At 44.7% G+C, this 20,283-nt stretch overlaps 1 protein-coding gene across 4 annotated transcripts in view; it reads right to left on the minus strand.

Annotated features, from left to right (window-relative positions):
- The window catches only part of FIE (Transducin/WD40 repeat-like superfamily protein), a 175,093-nt gene extending 156,051 nt beyond the window's left edge, over positions 1 to 19,042 (minus strand). The window contains exons 1-2 of one of the 4 annotated variants that reach the window (XR_015185730.1): positions 18,746 to 19,042; positions 18,254 to 18,502 (exon numbers count right to left, since the gene is read on the minus strand). Coding sequence is in view for 3 of the 4 variants with exons in the window: in XM_086494381.1 (XP_086350507.1) it covers positions 18,254 to 18,502; positions 18,746 to 18,931 (435 nt within the window). In the remaining variant the exon portion in view is untranslated. Of the gene's footprint in view, positions 1 to 18,253; positions 18,510 to 18,745 lie in introns of all 4 variants that reach the window. The other 3 variants (XM_086494381.1, XM_086494382.1, XM_086494383.1) reach the window with 3 other exon arrangements.
- Between the last annotated feature and the right edge of the window lie 1,241 nt (positions 19,043 to 20,283).

Here is a 20,283-nt window from a genome sequence, read left to right on the forward strand (position 1 = left end):
CTTCTTCTTCTGTTACTTGTTCTTCTTAGGGTTTAGGCCCCTTGGCCGATATCTGCAAGTTGGCTCCCTTCTTCGGGGCTTTGACACGTCAACAGTTTGTGATAGTAGACCCAATGCTCCGTCGATGAGAGTGGCGGTAGTGGTCGAATGAGTGTGCTCTACAGTGATGGGTGCTCCTCTGGCTGTCCCATATCTAGTGAAAAGAAACTTGTAATCTGTCTCTGGGACTGTCTCTCTCTAGCTCTCCCCAGTAAAGTGTCGCTATATCTGAGTAACTCAAGTAGATATAGCCCAAGACATCTCTAATCATCATAACTCATGACATGTAGCTGGGTCGAATCACAAACCCATCACTTGTGAGGTGGAGAAGATGCTCTCTATAGAAAGCCATCTTCATGCCCAACTCCTGTGGCGGCTCTATCCATGTCCTCCTGGTATCCAGCTGGATCAAGTCTTGATGAATGAGTCTAGTAATCTCCACCCGTGTAAGAGACATCAAGGGTGTCTGAACAGAGTACTGGAAAGGGGGCAACCAGTCCATGGTGAAGCCATGCATCTAAAACCATGATGTCATCTGTGCATACCAGCATGAACTGTCCCCCTGACGAGCTAACTGTTTGGAAGACTCAAGGGGCCAGTTTAGCATATCTGTCTCTAGTAGTATCCCACAAGCTGTGCACAAAGGAGACTGATCTGGTAAGCGCCTCAATCTCCATAGGAGGGGCAACTAGCTCTGCTCAAATGATAGCGTGGGGTACGGAGGCCTTGGCTCTGATCAGTCGAGAGATCATAGATACCAAGGGCCTCTCCATACGTCTCCAACCATCCTGGCCTACAGAAGGTTCCCATATCTGCACCCCATCCAACATAGCTGAGGCTACTAAAGTATAAAAGAGCCATAACTTTGTCCGAGGTTCCTGGAACTGAACCTGCAAACACATCCTCTCCAAGCCTCCCAAGGCGCCGCATAAGCTCTAGTTAGTCTAGTCTTTGCTGCTCTCCCCTAAAAAAACCTCAACCCAATGAAGAGAACCCCAAGGTAAGTGTATGCATCTGTATACTCTACAATCTCCTGACCATATGTGAAAGTCGGTGCCGATCTCCCGATCCACTGTGGTGTGGTGTTAAACACCATAACCTTGGTTTTACCAAGGTTTACAGACAATCCACTATCCTCTGCAAAACTGTGTAATGCATCCAATTGTCGCTGCATACCCTCTGGTGAGTCAAAGATCAACACAATATCATCAACATATAACAACAATGGGAACCACGTCCCTGCCAGCTGGACACCTCTATCACCCTCTTTGTCAATGTAATCAGACACCTCATCAACATACATACCAAATAGAGTAGGAGACAATGGGCAACCCTGTTTCAACCCAATGGTGGAGTAAACAAAATCACATATTCCCTCTGGGGTGCGTACATGTCCCATCACTGATCTGTATATAGCCATTATCCTTCAAATAAACACTATGGGCACCCCCATCTCCTGCAGTCTGCGCATCAATCGAGCTATCGGTACCATGTCAAATGCTTTGCGGAAATCCACAAAGCTACAATAAATCCGTCTCCCATGTGACATGCCCTCCTCAATGATGGCTCTGAGTGTCAAAATATGATCAAGAGTGGAGAAACCCCCCCCCCCCCCCCCCCCCCCCCCCCCAACACACACACACAGAGACAAATGAAATGAGATGTACTATTGCCATCTTCAAAAGGCCAAAATGAGACAGGGCAAGTAAAATGACCTGGGAGATTTCTTTATCCCTCTGTACTAAACCTCGATCCTTTGGTGTGCTCTCCCTGAGTAATCTTTCCCTAAAGGCTAAAACATCTTATCTCTAGCAAATAAAGGCCACGACATTTTTGATCTGGGTAGGCCATAATTCTAGATAATGGTCCAAAACCCTCTCTGAACAGACAAAGGAAATGCCCTCTCAATACATAATAGACTGGGCAATAACATATATAGTGCTCCTCATTCTCTGGTGTTGATCTGCAAAGCAAATGCTTTGCTTTGAAGGCACTTCAGTATATCTCTCAGCCCCTATCTCTACCTAGTGTGAGGATGTACGCATCTAACCAATAGGCACATCTCACCCCATGTGAGACATGTCTGTCCATGTATCTGGCTGGATAATAAAATCATCCTCAATAATACTGAGAAGATGTTTTTTTGAAGAAAAAGACATCTTTGTGCCCAATTCCTGCACAAGTGCAATCCAAGTCCTGCGGGTATCCAGTTGTGTGATATCTTGTCTAATGAGCTGGCTAATCTGATATCTGCTCAAAGTAAGGGATGGCCCATCTAAAGAGTACTAGAATGGAGGTAATATGTCCAACGACATCTGAGCATCTCAGCAAGTAGTGTCCCCCCTCTCTACTAAGCGTCGGGATGACTCCAGCAATATCCGGGCATATTTATGTCTCAGCAACTCCCACAAATTGTGCAAACGATACTGATCAGGTGAGTGCCTCCACTAAAACGATGGGTGCCGCAGCAAGCGTTGCTCTCACAATCTCGTGGGAGACACAACTCTTGCTCCCAATCATCATAGATACGACGGTGACAAGTGGCCTCTCCATAGTTCTCCACCCATCATATGTACGGCCATGTCTAGTACAATGTCCACACTAGGTCCCCATATTTGGATGCCATATAGGATGGTAGATGTTACCAAAGCATCAAACAACCAGAGTTTTGTGTGAGGCTCCTGAAATTGCACCTGTGATCACATTCTCTGTAGTCTCCCTAAAGCTGCATAGCCTCATGTCAATCAAACATCTGCAGTCCCCCTCAGGAAAAGGATGGTCCAGAGACCAGCACCCCTAGATATGAGCAAGAATCAGCGTAGTCCACTGTGGGGGAGCAGGAGAGAGAGCCCACTTGCTACTCTATGCAATGAGAGTGAAGGAGAAGAGGAGAGTGGCGCAGAAGAAGCACACGCAGAGAAAAAATACGTGAGAGAGAGAGAAAACACGTAGAAGTTTGGGAAAAGTCACGATAGATACATTTTGGGCTTGACCTTTGAGTATATGAGTAAGTGACTAGGGGGCCATTCACACTTGGGCCCCCTCACTTATAAGTCTTTTTAACTTAGAAGTTAATAAGTACAAGGCACTTAGGCCTTTATTCCCTAACAACCTCCCACCTAAAGGCAATGTACCTTGGGAGAACAAAGAATCAGCTAACTATGATACATCAGCTGATCATGCACTTACTCATCCAACACCCATCATCTGACGGCAATATGCAAACCGCTCTGCTGGAAGACTCTTGGTCAAAAGATCTGCAGAATTGTCATCTGTGTGCACCTTGACAAGTGTAATGCTCTTGTCATCAAGCACACTCCTGATAAAATGATACTTCACCTCTATGTGCTTTGTCTTGGCATGAAAAACAGGATTCCTTGCAAGCATAATAGCACTCTGACTATCACAGTGTAGCACAGGAACCGGTGACTTAATGCCAAGCTCTTCTACCAAACGCATGAGCCACAAAGCTTCTTTGCATGCCTCAGTGGCAGCCACATACTCAGCCTCAGTGGTAGACAAAGCAACACATTTTTGCAGTCTAGAAATCCAAGAAACTGCACCTCCTGTGAATGTAAACACATATCCAGAGGTAGACTTCCTGCAATCTGGATGTCCAGCAAAATCTGCATCTGTAAAGCCATGCACAGATGTCTCACTCTTCCCAAAACAAATGCACAAGTCTTTAGTGCCTTTCAAGTATCTCAAGATACACTTCACTGCTTCCCAATGCTTTTTGCCAAGATTGCTCATGTACCTGCTTACCACTCCCACCGCAAATGCAATGTCCGGACGTGTAGCAACCATAGCATACATCAAACTGCCAACGGCTGATGCATAAGGAATCTTGGCCATTTCAGCCCGCATATCATCTGTGTTTGGGCAGTCATGTGCAGTCAGTTTTACATACGGAGGCAGCGGAGTACCAAGTGCCTTTCCCCCATCCATATGAAAACGATGTAGCACCTTATTAACATAATCTCGTTGAGATAGATACAGACGTCTGTTGGGTCTATCTCGAGAGATACGCATGCCCAAAATATGATTAGCATCACCAAGATCCTTCATGTCAAAGCGATTCTTTAGGCTTTGCTGTAATGCATCCAACTCCGTGACATTTTTACCCGCAATAAGCATGTCATCAACATACAAAATCAGCAATAGAAGAGATCCATCACTTGCCATTTTGATATACAAACAGTGATCAGAATTACTTCTTTTGTATCCTTGAGACCTCATGAATGTATCAAACTTGTGATACCATGCACGGGGAGACTGTTTCAAACCATACAAGCTCTTCAAGAGTCGACATACTTTCTTCTCTTGCCCCTTTGACACAAAACCTTCTGGCTGCATCATATAGATCATCTCAAGCAAATCGCCATGCAAAAACGCTGTTTTGACATCCATTTGCTTTAACTCCATATCTTCAGAAGCAACCAGGCCTAAAACAAGACGTAATGTGGCAAGCTTTACAACAGGAGAAAAAATCTCATCAAAATCAACACCATGCTTTTGCTTGTACCCTTTAGCAACCAAACGGGCCTTGTACTTAGAAGAAGCATCAGATGTGACCTTGGTCTTGTAACCCATTTACATGGCAGAGCCTTATGCCCTTTAGGCAAATCAACCAAGTCCCATGTATGGTTTTTCTCCAAAGACTGCATTTCCGAAACCATTGCTTTGAACCATTTCTTACTGTCTTCCCGTTGCATAGCCTCTTTATAGCAAGACGGCTCACCACAATCAGTGAGCATGACATAGTCCAAAGACGGTTCATATCTATCGGGGGGCCTTGTCACCCGAGTAGACCTACGCACCCAATGATCCATAACAGGTGGATTTTCAGCCTGTAAACCATCAAAAACAGCAGGCTGTTCAGCCGGTTGCATCGCAACAACGGGCGGTCTAGGAGCATCAACCTGTTCCCCTACCTGTGGTGCATCAATGGCAACGTGTTGGGGCTGATTTTCAGCAGCTAATGGCTGATTTTCAGCAGCTAATGGCTGATTTTCAGCTCCATTTTCAGCATGTAAAGGCTGCTGAACATTGGGCCTTCTTGGCTGTCCATATGTAACATCTTCACGAAAAACAACCCGGCGCACTTCCTCGACCTTTGTGGGCTGTTTGTGCATGCAATTCTCATTGAAGATGGCATCATTGCTGCGTATGATTTTCCGTAATGCGGGATCCCATAATCTATACCCCATTTCACCATCCTCACCATATCCTAAGAAAATGCATTTATGAGACTTTGGTTCTAGTTTGGTGCGCAGTTCACTCCGGATGTGAACATAGGCCTCACAACCAAACACTCTTAAATGTGCATATGAGGGTGGCTTGCCAGACCACACCTCCTCAGGCACCTTTCCACCCAAAGCCTTGCTAGGTGAGCGATTAATCAAGTGAATAGCTGTTTGCACAGCTTCTGCCCAAAAACCATGAGGTAATGCAGCATGTGACAGCATACTCCGAACTTTCTCTTGGATAGTCCGGTTCAACCTCTCTGCAACTCCATTCTGAGAGGGATTAAAAGGAGCCGTGAGCTCTCTTTTAATACCTTTAGTAGCACACAAAAGTCAATATAATGCTTTTGATACATACTCCCCCCCATTGTCTGAGCGCAAAGACCTAAGCTTCTTGTCAGTTTGATTCTCAACAAACGCAAGAAACTTCTTGAAAGTATCCAAAACATCGCTTTTAGCACGTATTGGATACACCCACACCTTACGTGTAGCATCATCGATAAACGAGACAAAATATTTCTTTCCCCCTAAGGACAACTGTGGCATTTCACATACATCGGAATGCACTAAGTCTAACCTGTCAGACTTCAAAGAAAGAGACCTTTTGTGCGGTGTTTGACTGTGCTTACCATAAATACAGTACTCACAATGAGAAAAATCAGCATACCTCAAACACGGCAAATAGCCACAACGAGACAGAGTTTCCATTCCTCTTTTACTCATGTGTCCCAACCGGCCATGCCACAAAGAAACACTTGGCTGCTCGGTTACGACGACAACATGGTCACGCACACTAGATACATGCAAAGGATACAAAGTGTCCGATTTACAACCCTTGGCTACAATCCGGGCCCCTTTACAAATTTTCCACTTGCTATCACCAAAAGTGGTGTGATAGCCTGCATCATCTAGCTGCCCTGTACTAATCAAACTCTTCTGGAGTTGTGGCACATGGCGCACTTTGTGCAAAACAAAAGTCATACCATCAGCAAAGGAAAACTGGACACTGCCAATACCTGCAATGTCACATGCATAGTTGTCTCCCAAATAAACAGTGCCCTGCACCTCACCTGAGTACTGTGTAAACCAATCCCTATGAGGTGTTACATGAAAGGAGGCACCTGAATCAAGATCCAAGTATGCATGTCCACATCAGAACCCATAGCAAGGGTATGTGCATCCACAGAAGAGGCATTGAGTACATCAGTGCTGCTGTCACTGTCAACTACTAGCAACATTGATTTCCTCAATCAACACAGTGCTCTTCTTGGCATTTCCCTTGTCCTTTGCATCAGTTTCAGCACCCTTGTTCTTCTCTTTCTTCCACTCATAGCTTTCCCGTTTATAATGCCCTTTCTTTTCCACAATGATGACACACAACATCTTTCCTACGAGATTTGCTGCGTGCCCTGTCCTTACTGTCAGATTTCTCCTCTGTGAGGACCTGCCTCTCAAGTGTCAAGTGCAATGCATTAGAAGACCCACCTGTGGTGTTCTTCTTGTTCATCTCTTCCATCAAGATATGAAATGAAATGTTATATTAACGTCTTTCAAAAGGCCAAAATGACCTATGAGACCAATCAGTTACAAAATAGTGAATCTAATACCATGTCTGGGTACAAAAGAACTAGAAAAGAACTAGAAGTGGAACAAAATACTACTACTACTACTACAATCTAAAACTACGTGGGTGTAGCAGCTGATACAATAGGTACCCGGTAAACTGGATGTAACAGTGTGTGAAACAAAGATGGAAGAAATGGTGAGGATCCATCCTCATCTGCACTCTGGATGTCGAGAGAGTATGGCTCGAATCTTCTGTTGTAGTCTCCGTCGATGCTGTGTAGCTCCTCTCCTCAGTCGCGGTCGTCTGTATCTCTGTAGCTCCAATGCTCGGTCGATGAGAGTGCCAGTAGTGGTCGAATGAGTGTGGGACGAGCTCTGCAGTGGTGGCTGCTCCTCTGGCTGTCCCATATCTAGTGAAAAGAAATCTGTAATGTGTCTCTGGGACTGCCTCTCGTTGTCCTGGCCATAAGTAAATTGTGGTGCGGACCTTCTCTTCCAATATGGGGTGGTGTTAAACACCACGCATTAGTTTTCCCAAGGTTTACAGATAAGCCACTGTCCTTTGTGAAAGACCGTAGTGCATCAAGATGTTTCTGCGTGCTCTCTGAGGAATCTGCTATGAATACAATGTCATCAGCATATGAGAGGCACCCACGTACTACCAAACTGTGCTCCTCAATCTCCTCCTCTAACAATGTACTCATAATCGCATCAATACATATTCCAAAGAGAGTAGACGACAATGGGCATCCCCTGCTTCACCCCAATTGGAGTAGACTGGTTTAGATAGACCCTCATAGGTCCGCACTCTACCCACTACCGTATCATACAATGCACTAATCCCCCACACACTCTCGTTGGGCAATCCCAATGGTTATACAGTCTTTGCAGCAATCTAGCTCCGAGGACTGTGTCAAACACTTTGTGGAAATCCACAAAGCAACAGTGTACATGTTTCCCTGCAGATCTACCCTCCTCAATAATAGCTCTCAAAGTATGTATAGAAATCTTTCTTGAACCTTGCCTATCCAGGGGCTCAGATCTCTCTCCTCTGCCCATCTCTGCATATGATGCTCAAGAACGGAGGCATATAGCTTGGCAAGAGTGTGACTAATCATGATGGTGCGATAGTTAGTGGGCATGGTTGGACCCCCTAATTAATGTATAAGTACTGTAGTACTCGCGCTCCAGCTTTCGGGAAAGCCTTCACACATGGCTCTGTTGAACATATGTGCCAAAAGTGCTGCCATAATGTTTTTAGCATGCATAATATGCTCAGCCACCAATCCATCATGATCTTGTGCTCTACCAGCACGAAACCTGTCTATAGAATCTCTCACCATGTTCTGAAAAAGGTAGAGGTACGGGGACAAGGCTCTGGAGACGTCAGAATAGGGGGCTGCCCAGGTGTTGTATATAGCACTGTAGCATACTGCTCCCGCTCCCATGTGTCCGACGAGGTGACTGATGGTGAGGTATTCTACTCCCCAAGCAGTTTCCATGCATCTCTAGAGTCCTACCTCAAAAACATATGATACAAGTCTCTCAGAGAACGCATGTTTCTTTTACCTAGCAAGGCGTCGAAAACATATCCGTGATTGTCTGTAAGTAAGAAGTCCCAAAACAACCTCACTCCAAAGTATCCCGTGCCACTCTGCACTCCTTGTCATATGAGTTGTTCTAGGGGACACAAGTAGACTGTCACCTCCTTGGATCACTGGAATGTGGAAAGGCCGTTTCTGCTGATGTATGGAGAGTCTTACATAACTGTTGTGTGAGCTCATCCAAAGGCATATGAGGGTATACATCACATAGGGACCAAAATATCTCTACCATATACTCCATCTGTCTCTCTAGTGGAGTGGTCAACAGCCACACCTACCGGCCTAGGTGATACCTCAAAGTCCTCAATCCATGTGATCAAATCAAGTGGTGCTAGAACGCAGTCCACCATGCTTCCCCCATCCTCATGTCGTAGTGGATGGCAAGTAAGACCCCTAGATTGTGGCCATCTCTCTAGACCATTAAGAATGGCCAATCCATGAGATGCCCCCATTTCTAGAAGGTACCTCCCGTACTCAGTCACCTCTCCCATGTCTAGTGAACACCTCACAATGCCCATGTCTTGCGGGTCCAACTCTTGTAGCTGTATCATAGAAAGGGACTTGATAATGCCTCGCCCTGGCATTGAAATCTCCGACGTCCCCAATCCTCGAGTCCAAGATTATGTATTAAGATTGTGCCTTTGAGGGTGCATAATGAGAGGTGATGGATGGGAAATAGCATACTGCTATGTATAATGGCCTCTAACTCTCCAAAAATATGCAGACCCATAAATATCGTGCCTCCTCATCTTTGCGTACCACATGTGCATTAAGGTGTGGCTCCTTCCTGGATAGGACTGCTGCTACTCCAAAGCCTCAATTTCTCAAAGCTGACCTTGCTTCCTTTCGGAAAACTGACTCCCATGTGTAGCCCAAAACCCGAGGCAATGATCCATTGGGTGGTTGGTGAGTGACGAGACTGTGTGTAGAAGATGATGTCCCTTCCTTTACAAGTATCCTCAAATATGCCACCCTCCAACCTAAGTGCACCATTACAATTCCACACCGTGAACTTTATTGCAGTCTCATAGGTCTTTCTCCGTCATTTGGTGGATTTGTAAAGAATAATGACCTTCCCACCTCTATAAAAGGACATCTTTCCCTCTTTCCTTGCAGCTAGGATCCGAGGCATACATTCTCACATGTGTGCTAGCTGGTTGGACATAAACCGTAAGATCATCCCCCAAAAATATAACTGTCCCTTATAAGGTTTTTCTCAAAAGTTCTTCTCAATGCAGTAAACAGTAAACTCCAGCTTAGCTTCAATTGAAGGGAAGCATAAAATGAAGGCCGCCTCTCAAGAACACTCACCCTCTTTGCCCATGTTAGTGGTTCTTCTTCCCTTCTTCCAAGCAACTATATGCATAGGTATTGAGAGGCCCATCATCTTTCCCAGCTCTTGTGTATGCTCCCCCACCGTCTTCTTTGGCTTTAGCCCTGTGACCCTCACATGTGATGCATGGGTATGCCTCCTTTGCTCCTCTTCTAAAGTGGTGTCGGGGATGAGGTCAAGCTGAATTTTCCTTTTCTTAGCCACTTGGATCCATTCGTCAGCCTGTTCCACTTGCCTTTGTGTCGTTTTTAGTACCTCTACCCAAGTCGTGGTCTCCTCTGCCTTCTTTTCCTCCTAGCTTGAAAGTTTTGCATGTGTTCCCAAATTTTGTTCACTTCTGTGATATTGGGTGTGAACTCTTCCTCTTCGAAGTTTGTTCTTTTCTTGGCCTCTGCCAAGTCCTCTTTTAGCTTCGCGATTACCTCCTCGTGTTTCAACCTTTGACTTCAAGTCACTACATACCAGCTCTAGCGTCTTAATCTTGTCTGTAAGTTCCCTGTTTACAACATTAATGGCACTGTCAGCCTCCTTCTTCACCCGATTACCTGCTTGGTTAATAAGTGTTTCAATGTCAATTGTTTCCATGATGGAAACTCCCCTTACGCACGCATTTTTTCCCACAGGTTTCACAAGAGTTTCGAAGTCCACACCTTGCTACATGCATAAATATCAACATGTTTGTACATTCAATGTCCCATACATCTTTACACTACCACAATTTTGTTACATCAGCATTGTCCCCAAAATTGTCAAACGCAACCAAGCACCCCCTGCAAATTCCCTAATTTCCTGTAGCCATGTGCAACTATCTGATGCATTTGATCATCGTGTTATAGCTCAATGCCACCTTTTCCGTATATCAAGGCCACTCCACATGCTCTCAAATTTTTGGATTCACTTCTTCCACTTTTGTTGCCCCAAACACGTGACCTGCTGCTTGAAGGTTTTGTTGTTGTTGGTTAAAGATGCCAATGATTTGTAGAGTGTCGAATGCAACATATATATGATGACAATGACGATGTTGAGCACTACAAGAAAAAGAGAAATTGTTTTGATCTCACTGTAAACACTTAAACAGTTTATGTTTTTAAAAACAAATGGGCCTTTGGAACAATGGCTCAACCATAACAATACCTTTACCTAGCCTACTAAGCCTCTGAATAAATTGAGGTTCAAGTAGAACCCAAAGTCTCTTCACAGCGTCCAAAGATTGTTGATCATCAGGACTTAATGTTGCAACACAGCTAGATCCTGCCTCTGGAGATGATTGCAGCAAAATGCACTTTCACACACAGGAGCAGCTATGACTGATCAACAGGAGACACAAAGAGCAGACCCCCTGCTTAACCAAAGCAGGGTCCTTGCTTGTCAACACAAGCAGGCCCTAAGCTTCATAAATTTCAAAGAAATTCAAAGGCACACGGACAAGTTGGGCAGCATGTAAGAGATGATGAGAGCTCCTTCAAGTTAATTGAATTGCAAGCGCCGCATGTGAGAGGGAAATCAAAGGTACCTCTGAACCTTGCATATCGCGCTGCAATTGCCTGCCACCTTTGGTTCACTGCTCATGCAAGGAAGAGATTCTGAATGTGCGAGCTGAGAGAGAAATGAAAAAGAAATAAAATGTTATATTAATGTCTTCTAAAGGCCAAAATGACCGGTGAAACCAAAGAGTTACATCATGGTGAATCTGATACAAGGTCTAGATAAAAAGAAATAAACTAACCAAAAAGAAACCCTACTAGAGCTATAAAAGGTGGGTATCGAGAGCTTGAGGGGTACATATACAAAAGGTGAGTGTGTATCTTAGAGAACAGATACAAAATGGTGGATATGTGTGTATCTAAACCTGGAGATGGCTCCCATCGGTCGATGCATGATCGTGCCAATGTCCTCCATGGTGAGAGTCTGCACAGGGCATCTCCCATGTCTAGCCAATATAGATTTGATCCTCTGTTGCAACCTCCTCCAGGGCGATGGGAGCATCCCCTCATCCTGGGCCTCCTCAATCTCCCCAGCTCTACTGCTCGATTACTCAGTATACCTCTGCTAGTGATATGCCCTATATCCCTCCTCTCTAGGTGCTCTCGTCTCTGCTCAATCTCTAGATGGAAAAACATTGTGAGCTATCTTTGGGTGTGTCTCCTCATATGTGAGCCTCTCCCTCTCAAGAACCCTAATCAATATTATTGAATCTCCAGTAGATAGAGTCCAAGACATCTCTAATCCTGGTATCTCCTAACTCTAGATAGAGGCCCAAAACCCTCTCTAAAGAGGCAATGAAAGTGGCCACGTATCTCATAGTATGTTGTACATCAGCATATGAAATGGAGCTCGTCACAACCTGGCCTCAGTTGTGATGCCTCTAAATCGGCCAATCTCAATCTCCAATTGGTGTGATGATGTCCGAATCTATCCAATAGCACATCATAAGGCGTGGGACAAGTGAGTGTCCATGTAGGTGGGCCTAGATAAGAAACCATCCTCTGTGAGCTGGAGAAAATGCTTAGTATGTAGTCATCTCTGAGCCCCAGCTCCTGTATAGGCTATATCCATGTCCTCTAGGTATCCAACTGAAACAAATCTTGTAAGTCTAGTGACCTCCCTCTCTATCAAAGAGAGAGAAGGTACATATAGAGAATATTGGAAGGGGGAGAGCCTGTCCATAAAGAAACCATGGAGCTGAAACCATGTTGTCATCTGTGCATACCTACATGATGTATCTTCTTGTGTTGTCAAGTGCCGTAAGGACTCAAGAGCCAGCCGAGCATAACGATCTCGTGGGAGCTCCTAAGCTGTGTATGAATGTCACTGATCTCGTAAGAGAGTGGTCAAGCCCTGTGGGGGGAAACTTTGCTAACGAGAGAAGCTACAAGGCTCTGTGCAATCTACGAGTATGGGAGCTCCCCCCTCTCTTTATATGGGGGATTGGCCACAATGCCCGACCCACACTCATAGTCACTACCCAAAACAAAAACAGCAAAAACAGAAAGTAAAAGAGATGTTTAAGAGTTTGAACAATACCACAATGGTCAAGAAACAGTGTTTTCTAAAACTAAAAAATATAATGTACAACTAGTATCATAGGAGACTTAAATATATGACAAGAAGCCTAGAATGATAGATTTTGTGACAAGCATAGATGTTCATCATGATCCTCATGATCATACATTCAATACCCTACTTAGAGTCCTCGAATAATGTATATCATGATCAAAGTGGGCTGCTGAAGCAGCAGAGGCAAGCTCCCGGCTCAGATGCTCACAACTCAGCAAATCAGCCCTTGAGCCCTTGTAGCTTTTGATCAGCCAATACCTCCACTTAGAGTCCTCAAATATTGTAAATCATGATTCAAGTGGGCTGCTGAAACACCAAAGGCGGGCTCCCGACTCAGATGCCCACAACTCAGCAAATCAGCCCTTGAGCCCTTGTAGCTTTTCATCCCTCTGTCACAAAGGGGCAACCTTGTAAGCGTAGAGCATTCCCAAGAGGTGGTTGCACATGCTATTTGGGCCCTTGCACAAGCACAGCACAGCACCTTTGAGCCACCACTCAGAGCCGTTTTCGGTTCAAAGATTAGCAAAAGTGGCGCTCACGTTTTTCCTCCAAATTTGACGTTAAAAATTCTTAAGATCCAAAATGCCGTTTCAGCCGGTACAAAACAGCAAAGAAATGGTGTTTCGTTTTGGACCTGCCAAAATGCCGTTTCATGTGACTATGCCACACCCAACACTTGACGACCCATAAAATGTGGGAATATGGAGAATCATAAAGCTAAAGTAGGGCCCCCAGCCAAAAAGGCCCAAGTGGGAAAACCAAACCAAATCTTGGAAAATCCCCATGGTGCATAGACTGTAGAAAAGCCACCAGGTCAGGCATAGCCACAAAGATGCCCTCAATCACTAAATCTAGATAGAAACCCAAGAGATGACCTCCAAAAATTTTAACACCCCCTCTCAAATCCTCGGCACACAACAAGACCTAGATCCACCACCTCTTTACCCCAGAACCACAAGGCCAAGGACAGACAACCTTATCCACCAATGGCAAACAAATCCGCACAACCGCCAGCAATGTCTCCAGGCTCCAGAAGCCTATGTCAACTATACAGACTAGAGCTCCGTTGCTTGTACACCATGTCATGTGGGCATGCCATCAATAGCTATAGGTTATAGGAAACAGTATGGAGGAGGCAAATAGGCCAGTTGAACCCTTCACACGGACCGGGCTGAGCAAACTTACAAGGTTATAGATCACATCCAACCATATCTAGCAACATATCCACCTAAGAAGACCATGTAAACACAATGCAAGTTAGAACCACCACATCTTTGTCGGTAAACTACAACAAAGACCCTCCATTTTCCATCTTCCACATATCAAGTCAATGACAAATCACAAGAGAATATCCACCATGGAAAGGTGCAAACTGGCCTCCAAGGTTGCAAGTAACCTCCCGTGGAAGGATCTCCAAAATCCTCTACAACGGCAAGTATCAACCGTCTAAAATCGGTCCAAAATCAGTCCCCCTCTACCACACAAGTTCTCCAACTTGCTGGCTGAAATCTGCATAGATACCAGCCACGAACCGTAGCACTCAAGTCTTAGAGTTCATGTCACGTGACACATCCAACCCTATGTGTCCGTGGACAAGCTACAGCATGACCAAGGTTCAATTCAGTCAAGTTAGTCTAGAATAGAAAGTCATCTGGCACTTTTGTGAGTCTGTTCGTAGACCGTGCATGTCCAAACACTTAGAGTAGATGCATATCCTCTAGAGTAGTAGATGCATATCCTCCAGTTGCACATAGCATGATCATCAACATTACCATCAAAATCCATCAAGAGCATTTTCCACTGCATAAAACCTATTTTCCCTATTTTTGACATTTTTCACTTATTATTTTAAGTGACTTTTGTTGGGAAGTGGGTAGGGAAAATTTACTAAGCAAGTATATATAGAAACCTAGCGCTAGCACTTTCTAGCAGAAGAGGCAGCAAGAACTCAGTTCAACAGGCACCTTTTCAGCAAGACCCCCAGCAGGCCTAGCGTTTTCTGCATCAACAAGAGACCCTAGCGTTTTTGCATCCACATACCAGCCTTGGCGTTTTTCCACTTGCAGATTCCCGACGACATTAGAACAGCATATCAGCCTAGCGTTTTGCATTGCAAGACAACCGGCAGCAGCAGAAGACGGAATTCAGCCTAGCGTTTCTGGATCAGCAAGACCAACCAGCATTTTAAAAATTCTTCACGATAAGGCATCAAGAAGGACCAGCGTTTTCAGTTTTCAGCAGTCAGACTTCACAATAGAATCCCCGAACCTCGCAGATCTCACCTTCCCGCAGCAGATCCTCGTCGCATGGTCAGATCCATCAAAGTTTGCAGATTCAGCCAGGAAAACACAGATTTCAGCATCTGCGTTTTCAACGCGTCGTCGTCGCCATCGTCACCAACATAGAGTCAATATTCAGTAGATAAAGATTTGCAGATTTCAACCATTAGCGTTTTCAGATTTCAGCCCGTCTCATCGTCGTCGACATCATCGACAAGTCCAAAGCATTGTAGAGATTTGTGCAATCAATAGTAGACCGCTCTCGCCATAGAGAGTGGGGCCTTCGGAGGAGGGTTTGACAACATTCTGGTGTCGTATTCTTCTCTCTCTATCTCTCAATCTCATGCACCTTCATTCACAGTGTTCACCACTTTGTTTTTGTCCATTGCACTCTCACTAAAGGAGCGGAAGGCTACTTTTTGCATGTGTTGATCAGTGCAGAGATCCAGCGTTTGGACACTCTCTCTCTCTAGCGTTTTGCATGTTGCTAGCGGTGTGTGTGCGACACATTCTCTCTCTAGTGTTTTCTCTTCCCTCCATCGATCTCTCTCTCTCTCTCGCTCGAGCGTTTTCTCCCTCAACAATCCCTCTTCCTTCAGCTAGCACTTCCTCTTTCCTTACCGTGTGCACACCCTCTCGGTGTGGCATTGCATGCGGTGAGTTCTCGTGCCTGTTCGGTGGGCGGTACGCGCTAGGATCTTGACGACAAGGAGATCCAATGCAATAGATACGAGATCTATTGGTTGTCCGCTACGGACAGGAGGTTTGCTCACATTTGTAGACAAGTTTATCACCTTTGAAATGATATCAGAGTCGCGGCATGCTCTTGAATCGGATCGGTGATTTGAGCAAGTTTTTGGTGCTGATTTTTTTCAACAAAAAGAGACAGTTTGCTGTTTTTTTGCACTTTTCACTCTTTTGGGACTGATTTCGGCTGTAGTATGCAGATTCGCATATTTTCTCTTCTACCTCAACCTAGCCTTATCACATGCCTAAATTCTCCAACACCATGGAGAAGAGTGATGATTCTGAAACAAGTTCAACCCATGGTGACGAAGGACATCATGAGAAGACCGGCAGCAGTGAAACCACCGTCAACGAGGAATGAGGAGATTGGTCCCAATTTTATTCGGGCATAGGTGATCAACCAATCAAGATACCTACACTCCCTACCTTTTCCTCAGATCGGCAATTGAATGGAGACATCTATGCCATTTGGAAAGCTACCATGATGGCAGTCTTTGACTCTTATGAGCTTGAAGGTTTCGTCTCGAGCATAGGTGATCAACCAATCAAGATACCTACACTCCCTACCTTTTCCTCGGATCGGCAATTGAATGGAGACATCTATGCCATTTGGAAAGCTACCATGATGGCAGTCTTTGACTCTTATGAGCTTGAAGGTTTCGTCTCGAGCAACTTTCAAAAGCCAAAGGATCCGGCGAGAGCGAAGTTATGGGAGCGTGTCAATGCTTGGATCCCGTCTTTCATTATCCTCAACAGTACACCATCAGTTATTAGCCACATGCGATTGATGAAAGATGCAAAGTTGATTTGAGATATGCTTTCTTCCCTTTATGATCGAGTTTCTCCAATGAAGCGGATAGCCCTCGAGGTGCAATTGAGGACCTTGGATGTGAAACATCTTCCATGCGGGATCCTATCAACAAGATGCAAGAGCTTCAACAAGAGATACTTAATATGGAAAAGCTTATCAGAGGATATGGCCATCCAGCTTTTGGCCCAATTATCTCCTCGGTACACCAACTTTTACTCTTCATTGATTACAAGTGGCTGGCTGAATACTATCTCTTGGGACGAAGATTGTTCCAATGGTATTGGACTAGGAGGAGAGATTAAATACGGAGAAGAAGTCGGGCTCCGAAGCCTTGACCGGTTCTTCCAACAACAAGAAGCAAAGCAACAACACCAAAGACAAGAAGAGTGATGCCGAGCATGAAGCCTTAAAGGCGGAACGGCATTGAAACAGTTGCGGTGAGAAGGGATATTATTGGAGGAAGTGTCAAAGCAAGTTGGAGATGCTTCGACTTCTTCGGCAGTAATGGTACAGTCACCAGTCTTTATTCATTTGGAGATTCTGCCTTCACATGACTCTCCACGGACATCGAAGGTTGCGGCGCCTTTTGCGGTTTGAGATGATCATGATTGGATTCTTGACAATGGTGTGTCACAACACACGACACATTCTAAGGATCTTTTGTCCAACATGCGACGACATTGTGATGCCATCGTCATTGGCGACAAATCTAAAATAACTATTCACAACGAGGGATCCATGGAGCTCATTCCCGACGGCAAAGGGGGTATGTATAGTACCATAGTAACAGGGAATGGCCGTTTTCAGGTCTCCGTTCCCCGTTCCCATTCCAAGTTCCCGTTCCGAATCCCCGTTCCGTGTTTCAAACGAGAGTACCCGTAACAGGGAATGGCAATTTGTTCCGCGTTCCCGTTCCCAGTTCTCGTTCCGGTTTCCCGTTCCTGGTAACTATTGATGTATACCTCCAAGGTACTTTATGCTCCAAAGTTGGAATTTCATCTTATGTCTGTGCACGAGGTGTACAAGGTTGGCATGGTGGTGATCTTTACAGAGGATTCAGTATCTATTCCGGATTAGCAATCCGACAAAAAGGTCAAAGGAGGCTCAGTGGAGAACGGACTCTACAGGCTCCATGCTCTTTCCTCAGCCACACGGATACCCCCAGGTGATCTTTGGCATTACAGATTTGGTCATTTGAACAATGCTTCTCTTTGGCTTGCTTTTTGTGAGCAGATTACAGGCTTACCAAATGTTGGGAGTAAGCATGGGAAATGCATTTGCATTCATGGGAAGTAACATCGAGAATCTATTCAGAGGCTTGCTGCACGCCGAGCCATTGCCTTTTTGGAGTTGGTTCACACCGACCTTTGTGAACCTATGCAGACCCCTTCCCTCGGCAAGGCTCTTTATTTCATGTTATTGGTGAATGATTTCAGCCGCTTTACTTAGGTATACTTTCTACAACACAAGCACGAGGCATTTGGCCTCTTCAAGAATTGGCGTCCTCTTGTGGAGAAGAAAAGCAATCAAGTGTTGAAGACTATTCGATTGGACAAAGGTGGGGAGTTTACCTCCAATGCTTTTATTCGCTGCACCTTTGACATCAAGTCCCCATTTGCCTTCAAAACGCATCCCCAATCTTGTCCAACTCCTCGTTGAAAATCGACAATACTCCTCTTATCGCCTACTTGTTGAACAATGCAGGTACTCAAGGCTTCTTTGCCACAAAATTGAAGCAAAGCACCATCAGCCCCCTCCCAATGCAAAAACGCACATTTGAGGACGGTCTCCATCACGAAACGCAGCCACAAATCACTCTTCTGCTAGCTGAAAAACACAGCAACCATCAGCCCTTCATCTTTCTCAGTTCTGTGCACCATTCTATATCCTACAAAAGATGTGTATTTCTGAACTACAGAAACATCAAGGCCTGGTATAGTACACTTCAAGATAAGCAGCCATCAATTGAGGCTCATATTCATGTTCACCTTACAATGCAAGCCAGCTGATCCCGCCCTCTAATACATGAAGTGCAATGAGGAGGGGAAGGTGTTCGAGCGTACCCTGTTGCCGCCGGCAGTGGCAAAGACATTGTAAAAACGCGAGTCTATGAAGTTGAAGCAGACCGCGTAGACGGGGCGCTTGCCCTCCTGCAGTCTGTTGCACACCTTGTACTCTTTCCGCCTCTTGGCACCCCCGCCAATTAACCCCACCACAGGGTCTGTCCCCAGCCCGCTCTTCACAGACATGTCGAACCAATTTGAAGTGAGTCGTCTTCCCGGGAAAATTTTGCAACCTTGTGCAAAGACGAAGAGCTCCTCGCAATAATTATATGGCTGGGTTTGCGGGCCTCGTCTATAAACGTCACGGGCTTCAAATGTTTTTTTTTTGGTGTTACAAAAGATGTTACTTTCTGCCTCAACCTAGTCATGACAGAGGTTTGCAATCTTTGTGCTAAACGAAGAACAGATCCTAAAAGATTTAGTGGTATAGAGTACTATATTTTTTAGATGGCTAAGAATTCATCGGAGGTGTTTATCAACTTACCTGGATATCTATTGTATCTTCACAGCTGATATTACACAATCTTATGAAAACATTCCTCTCTCAGATAATGACGGCCTTCTAGCAGTACTCGATGAGATTGTCAACCTGGCTTTTTCTAACAAAAAACACAAGGATTTGAAAAGATCTCAATGGTACGAACACCTTGTTGGGTTAAAAAGCCACTGCTTTGCTTTGACAAATTTACTATAATTATGGTAATTAAATGGGTATTGCAGAATTCCTTTGTTCAATTAGGGCCAAACTGTTATAGTCAAAAGATGGGAATACCTATGGGATTCTCCTGCTCACCAATAATGTGCAATCTATACTTATTATTTTTCGAATACAAATGGATGTGTTCAATAATGAAACACTATGAGAAGGCCAAACAACTTTTAGTCTTCAATAACACGTTTACATTCATGGATGATTTATTGAGTATAAACAATCAGACCTTCAAAGACTACCTGGGTGAGATTTACCCACCTGGCCTCATGATAGAGCCTACCTCTCTAGAAGAGTTGGTGATAGATGATAAAACTACAGTTAAAAAAACCTGCTTTTTGAACATGAAAATTCAGCTTCACTATCCCTTTATTGGACAATACGCTACACGCTTCTTTTGGAAGCGGGGTAATCTATCACTTAATCGTGCCGAATTTGTTAAGAAGAAAAGTAATAGACGTATAAAAAATAAGTGTAATACATGCTTAGGTATTCTGTCACTTATTATATACTCATCTATGGATAACTTTTTCGCCTCTGAAGAAATTAACAAGCTGATTTGCAAATTTTATAATAATGGTTTCCTACGGAGTGAACTGGTTACTAGCATAATAAAAGCTATTAGCTTAAATAGCTGCCCGGGTGCCAAAATTGATCCTGTTTTACTTTGCAATCTAAGAAGGAAGTAGGCCCATACCTAATGGGTGTAGGACCTTATTAGGTATGTGCATGGGTATGGGTGTGTGCACACGCGCACGCGCACACACACACACACACACAAAATGTCTGGGAGACGATTTTTTTTAATCTTATTCAGGGGCTTGCTTAG

Source organism: Adiantum capillus-veneris, chromosome 21, assembly GCF_014529385.1.
Source record: "Adiantum capillus-veneris isolate H3 chromosome 21, ASM1452938v2, whole genome shotgun sequence".
Taxonomy (NCBI): Eukaryota; Viridiplantae; Streptophyta; class Polypodiopsida; order Polypodiales; family Pteridaceae; genus Adiantum; species Adiantum capillus-veneris.